The sequence below is a fragment of the Larimichthys crocea genome, chromosome VII (genome assembly GCF_000972845.2).
Source record: "Larimichthys crocea isolate SSNF chromosome VII, L_crocea_2.0, whole genome shotgun sequence".
In the NCBI taxonomy this organism is placed as follows: Eukaryota; Metazoa; Chordata; class Actinopteri; family Sciaenidae; genus Larimichthys; species Larimichthys crocea.
Window position 1 is genome coordinate 5718654 of NC_040017.1, and position 6937 is coordinate 5725590.

General features: G+C 41.5%; 1 protein-coding gene across 1 annotated transcript in view; it reads left to right on the top strand.

Moving 5' to 3' along the window:
• serpine2 (serpin peptidase inhibitor, clade E (nexin, plasminogen activator inhibitor type 1), member 2) overlaps nucleotides 1-1942 on the top strand; it is a 10170-nt gene extending 8228 nt beyond the window's left edge. Inside the window, exon 9 of the mRNA XM_027280909.1 lies at nucleotides 1358-1942. Within this exon, the coding sequence (XP_027136710.1) occupies nucleotides 1358-1395 (38 nt within the window). The 3' untranslated portion in view covers nucleotides 1396-1942. The remainder of the gene's footprint in view (nucleotides 1-1357) is intronic.
• Nucleotides 1943-6937: the final 4995 nt, after the last annotated feature.

Sequence of the window (6937 nt, forward strand, 5' to 3'; positions counted from 1 at the left end):
CATAGGTAATAGACTGATTATCATAAAGCCCCCCTAAATGTCGAATGGCAATTCTATTTCCAGTGTTAAATATAAGTAATTTTCACATGCATTGATAAAATGCCATAAGGGATGGAAGAAGGGATGACCATTTTAGAAGAGGGATGATTTTGACCATTTTTCCCCCAGGGGGGATGCCATCCCCCCCATCCCCCCTCAACTCGAGTACTGGAAATAACTAATTAATTCTTGTGCGGCCCGGTACTGATTGATCCACGGACCGGTACCGGTCCGCGGCCTGGGGGTTGGGGACCACTGGTGTAGGGCACTACCATCTTCTGTTTCTGTCAATAGAATAATCTTTCTTTTTTTGGCTACATGTTCAATCCTTCCTTTCTTATCTCCTTTAGCATAGGATACATCAGACCATCCTTTATGAAAGGAAAGGAGATAATGTCGTCCCACGTTTCCCTGTAGACACTGTCTCTGTCTCTTCATCTCCTGCTGTTGTGAAAATGTTCTTAATAACCTGAAACCTTCTCTAACTGTGAGATTATTAATTATGAGCACAGCAGATGTTTCCCCCTAAATGGGCGTTCAGACAGGGACAGTCAATCGGACGCCGGCTGCGTTTTTCAATTCATTTCAGTGGAGGTCGTGTGTTTCTGCACCAGCAGTCAACAACGCAGGGGTTACTACAAAAAAACGCACTGGTGTGCAAGAGAGAAGTTGAGCCAGATTCAACTTTTGGGAAAGCCCCACGTCACACTCCGGCCACCAATCAGACACTCAGATAGGTTAAACCTCCACAGACAGCCTGAAATGTCTCTGAAGCAGAGACTGTCCAGGTGGATAAACTCTGATAATCTACCTGTGTGGGTGTTCTCACTTTGCTTATTTCATGTACCAGCTTCTAAATCTGAGTCTGAGAAATAAAAAGGTATTTCCTGATTGTTTCAAAACCCACGCCCACGGCAACCCACCTCAGCTCCCCTCACTCCCCCAACACTGGTTTTCCTGTCCCTGTCTGAACGTGGCCTAAGTCCTTATGAATCCTCTTTCATGTCTTTCCTTGACCTCATGATGCTTTCCATCATGGTCAAGGAAAGGTGTTTAGGAAAAGACATAGATCTATTTTTTTTTTTTTTTTTTTTTTGACTATTTGACTGCACCAAAGGTTTGACTGGCTCTCTTTTAATTACATCGTCTTATTGCATCCTTTTCTTTTGGTTTTCAAAAATCATAAAGATCACATCATAAAGAATGGAAAGAAACATTCATTTGCATTTTCTTTTGCTGAATTACTCCAAATTAAAATGTGTGATACATTCGGATGGAAACATGGCTTATGATGAGTTTTCCCGGTCTCTCTCCACAGGTACCGTTCTCTTTATGGGCCAGATCAACCAGCCTTGAGCCCAGCCATCACTGCTCAGCCCCTGGTACTGTAGTGTCATATACCAGCATGGGAAATGCTTCTCCACTGCCACACATGAACACACACACACACATACACACACACGGACAAACTTTGCTGTAGACTTATGTACAGTGTGGACATATGTTATTTGTTTTAAATATTGCTTTGTATGTTACCCATTTTCTGGAAGGCATAACATGCTTTATAAAATGTTTTGCAGACTAAATTTTTCCAGCTGTTTTAATTTTTTGTATACTTTTTTGAATTTATTACATTTTTAAAAGACTTTGAATGTCAGTTGTGTGTTTTCTCAACTCTGGAGTAGGATCGTCTGTTTGTTTACTGTCACTGTTTCAGTTTCAAAGTTCTCCATCTCAAGTCACATCACTCCAGCGTGTTCTAAGTTTCCTTCCTAAGTTATGACAATGTGCATCACATCTTGAACTCTATGCATTCAGCTACTTGTTTCCTCGCAGAGGAATTCTTCTGTTATCATACTGGCTTCATATTTGATCAAATAAACACACATATTTATAACATCAATGACTTTGTCTTACTTATTTTCAGTAATGGTGTTTTTGACAAGGTTTGTCTACACGTGACATATTGTTTCTTTTTAGATTCTTAATTGGAGCATAAAATATAATGTTTAGCTACAGAAAGTAATGTTGCTGATTCTTTACAATTTATTCAAATTAATATTTTATATGCCACATACGGCAAGGATAATAGAGCTGCTATATTGTCTTTAGATGCCCATGACATGACAGAGTGGCCTTATCTAAATGCGACACTTAAAAAAGTTTGGAATAGGTAACACGTTAATAGAATGGGTCCAAATTCTAAACACTGAGTCCATTCTCCTTGCAATGTGGTGTCACCAGGGGGGCCATGCTGGAACCGCCGCTGCATTATTATCATTTTTATTTATTAAAAGTATCAAGTAGGGCGACATCGAGACCAAATTATATAAATTAATTTCGGAGTATATTAGACAAAGAGCAAATTCATGTCTTTTCTCTCTCTAGAGGATCAATTTACTGAGAACTTTCTGGAAAAGTTCCCTTTTAGAGTAGTGGAGGATTAATTCTCTTATCTAGGACCAACACTGCTAAAAACCTGAAGTATCTTTTCAGATGCAAGTATTAGAAAAACTCTGGATGGGTAAATGATAAGTCTACCCATGTTTCTTTATCTTTTTCAAAGCCTGCCTGTGTACTTCATTTCACCCCTACCACTCATCCTCTGCTTTACTACTTTTTTTCAGATCACATTCGGGAGTTCGGATATATCAGCCGAGTTAAGGGAAGAGCCAGTTTCCCGGATTCATGGCTAATCCATCACAAGGTGAGCTGCTTTATGACATGCAGATTGTCTTGCAGTTAGGAATGGTAATTGCTAAGAAACCTATTCTCCTGACTGGTAAGTCTACCACTACACCCTGCTTTGCACATCAGTTCAGATAAATGTTACATAAACCCAAAACATGGAATAGTAGTGAAAACATGAGGTCCTTTCTTGGCAAAGTGTCCCGTCACCCCACAACTATAAGGACATAGGTCGTCTCTGTCCATATGACTATGGTGTTTGATTTGATTCATTTATTCATGTCATTTGACCCCTGAGACATTAATATTGTGATGACTGTCTTGTAGCGTTATTATTCTGTTTCAGTTCCATTGTTTGTTTGTTTTTTTTTGTTTTTTTAAATGTATAATTGTTTTATACTGTAAAGTCTAGTATAAAAAGCACATATCTAAAAACAAGCGCTGGCGGAGATGGGCTGGCCAAGACTGATTAGAGGGTGTGAACAGTGTTTGTTTTTTTTAAGATATAAAACATGTCCAAAAACTCTGGCACTAACTAACCAGAATCCTAACCCTCATCAAGAATCTCCAGGTTATAAAGTGGTATGAAAACCTCCTCAACTCAGAAAAAAACAGAAGACACTTTCTCCTTAAAATCTGATAGTTTCATCAAAATCAGTGAAATAACAAAACAATGACACAGCCACACCATATGAAGTATAGACGCGTGATGTACGTGATGTGATGCAGCACCACACGCTATTGGAAAAGATCCACAAAGACATCGAAAAGCGTTTCATTCGAAAGGAAGTGAAAATGTTACAAGCAACCAGGACTCTACATCCAGACCAAATTTATGGAAGATTTTAGGTTCAACAACCTCTCTTTGAAATGCTGGACAGGAGTCTTTGGGACCTGATGGAAGAGAAACGGTGGATTTGATTAAGTCTTAATGAAACTGACCTGTAATCCACCAGCTCATGGTAGTATTTTGTCAGTTGCCCAAGCGGTCAGGAGGCAAATTGACAAGGAAAACACTATATATATATATATAAATAAAACATGTCCAAAAACTCTGGACATGTGATATACTGTTCAGCAGCACCACACACTCTCTGTTAATGGACTTTAATGGTGAGGGATATTTTGGCAAAGTTGCCAAATGTGTCAATTAAATGACAGGCAAGAAAGTGGCAGTGAAGATCCACAAAGACATCGAAAAGCATGCCATTCGAAAAGAAGTGAAAATGTTACAAGCAACCAGGACTCTACATCCAGACCAAAACAATATTGTCAAATTCATGGAAGATTTTTGGTTCAACAACCTCCCTTTGAAATGCTGGACAGGAGTCTTTGGGACCTGATTGAAGAGAGAGGGTGGACTCGATTAAGACTTAATGAAATTGACCTGTTTGACCTGATTAGTCACGTGACTAATTAGCTTAAACCATATACGGGTGTTCCTACATATTTACATAAATAATAACAAATCATAAATATTTATATAAATAAATACATTATAAACTACTACTACTAAAGCTATTTACAAACCCATATAACATTATAAAAAATACCCCAAAATAAATGTAAAAATAATAAGTTAGACGCCCTCCTACCTACTCTTGTCCTCCCGGGACTATACACAAGGTGTCACGTCCTGGACAGAGCAGCAGGTCACGGTAAGTTTGGCACTGTTTATTCCATTCAGCTAGCATAACCGTTTACAACTCATTTGCCATAATTATTATACAATTACCCTCGCAGGGTGTTCTTTAAGTCTGAGTGTTTGTACGTGCAGGCGGATGAGGAGCAGACAACACAATGGATGGTGGACAGGCCCCGCGTCTCCGTCCACGCCAGAAACACACACCTGACTCTCAAACAATTTCCAATAAATGGGCAAGCCCGTCATCACACATTTGATGCTCTCAAAAGTATTGGCATTGTACATACAGATTTAAATCCTGATAACATGATGCTGGTCAACCACAAGGATCAGCCATTTAAAGTGAAGCTCATTGACTTCGGTCTGGTGACCTTCGGCCTCCCTCTGTCTGAAGCAATTGATATGTGGGGAGTGGGATGCATTATGGCATTATTGTATTTTGGTAGTGACCTATTCCCTAGAAAGTGTTTATATAATTGGATAAGATTCATAGTGCACCTGCTGGGTCAGCCGGAGGAGCCCACATTTTGAGTGTTGGAATACACAGTGGCATATTTTAGCAGGAAAGACAACCCCAACAGGGGTCTCCAGGGTGGATAAATTATATTGTGTATGAAGATAGGATGGCATTTTTAAGCCTCCAACTCTAGATCTTGATCCTGAAAGAAGAATCACTCCCAGGGAATCTTTAAAGAACCCTTTTCTTTCAATGGTTCGCCTGGTAAATGTGATGGACACCAGCTTATATGAAGATAAGGCACTTCAGTTCATGACTTGATGAGGACGACAGTCAGTCTCCAGTTATTCCAGTGGTGGAGACTGGGACAAATTACGGACACTAAGATTTTCATCCCTGATATTTCACCAGGACCATCAGCCATCAGTGACTGTCATGTTGGGGTCAGTGCAGCCCCCCCGAGGCGAACATTTTCTCGTGCGCCCCAGGATGCGCCGTGCGCCCCCATCAGTCTTTCCGCCGCCCCCCTCTGCCTTGTCAACACCCCGCTCCCAGCGGAGAAAACCACTGTGGGCATGTGTTCACCCCTCACAGCTTCAAGGTCAAGGTCCAGAGTTGAACACTGACCTTATAGCTTTTTCAGCCATGTGTGAAGCAGGCTCTGAAGGGGTAGGACACGATCTTGAAGAAGGAGTTGAAGAACCCCTTCACGCCGGTCTGTCTGGGCTTCACTAGGTGCCTTTTTATAGCCTCTGTGACATCCTTTGTAGACGACTTAGTCCTGTGACAGCAGTCTCACAAACAAGATATCTCTGCTGCCCATCTTTTTACACAGCGCTTTGTGCACTGCCCTCGCGGTTTTCTCGATTTTATCACCACTTGGCTTGACAAAATCAGAGCCTGCCAATTTGGTGCAAAGCATGAGTGCCAGTGCTGATGACATGTTCATGATAGTCTTGTCGGACACTGTAATGTGAATCCTAGCCTTTTTGAAAATCTGACTCAGGACTGCTGACACCACTAACATATAAAACGGATCTATATGTTCAGTTGACTGAGGTTGTTTGGCAGTCACATTAGGTAGTGGTACCTCAGGTGTCAGTGAGTCGTCGTCTTCATCGATGAGTTCATCCTCATCATTATCGCTGACATCTGATTTAGAAGTGATGGGAAGTGGCTTTGACTCCTTGACGGGTGTGACAGAGATATCCTCCTCCTCATCATCGCTGCCATCTGGCTCAACAGTGGTAGGTGGTGCTGGTTCCTCGGGTTCCTCTTCGGTGGGCTTGGGAAAATCTATTACTAGTGGCTTGATCTTTTCTAAACTCCTTACCGCTTTGTTTCTTTGGTTGCGCTCTTCAACCTCAAACACGAGCCACATCCACAGATTCCACGTTACAGAACTAACGGCAGAGTTGATCTCCCTGAACTTAACAGGGTCATCGTCTGGTCCAATCATGTAAGCTTCTCAGAAACCATCTTATAGTCACTATTAAAAATGCGTGATTGAGTCTCTTTGAAGACGCACATTTTTTGGTTACTAGGTGGGATCAAAGCCTCAACTATCTCAGATGCCACCGGTACTATGGCATTCAGTGGTGTCTTCTCTGCAGAGAAGCCGCTTGGCCCGTTTCTTAACTTCACTATGCAGCTGACGACACCCTCTTTGATAATTGTGCGAACAAAAAAGGTCTTGATTTTGTTCAACAGGACATTCCAAATGTAAATTTCAGAGAGATCTGTGTCCCTGAGAAATCTGAGAATGTCGGTGTCCTCAAAATAAGGATCGTATCCGCTTTGATGGTCTGAGGTTGATGAGCCATCTGGTTGGTTAAGGCCAAATGCCTGTTTGTTAGCCCATATGAACTCTGCAATATCCAATGCAGCCTCATTCCTGTTTTGCATGATGTGCTGCATGATGTGATCCATGTGTTCCTTGCATTGAACCTGTGGACTAGCCTCTGAGAAAATGTTTATGACAGCTTCCGTAGCTCTGCTTATGAAGCTCTCAGCTGCTGTTATTTCACTTTGAGAATTATTACTTGTGCCCCTGCAGTTCATCGCCATGTGTTTTCTCAGCTTGCAGGTGAGTTCTGAGGCTTCAGTGG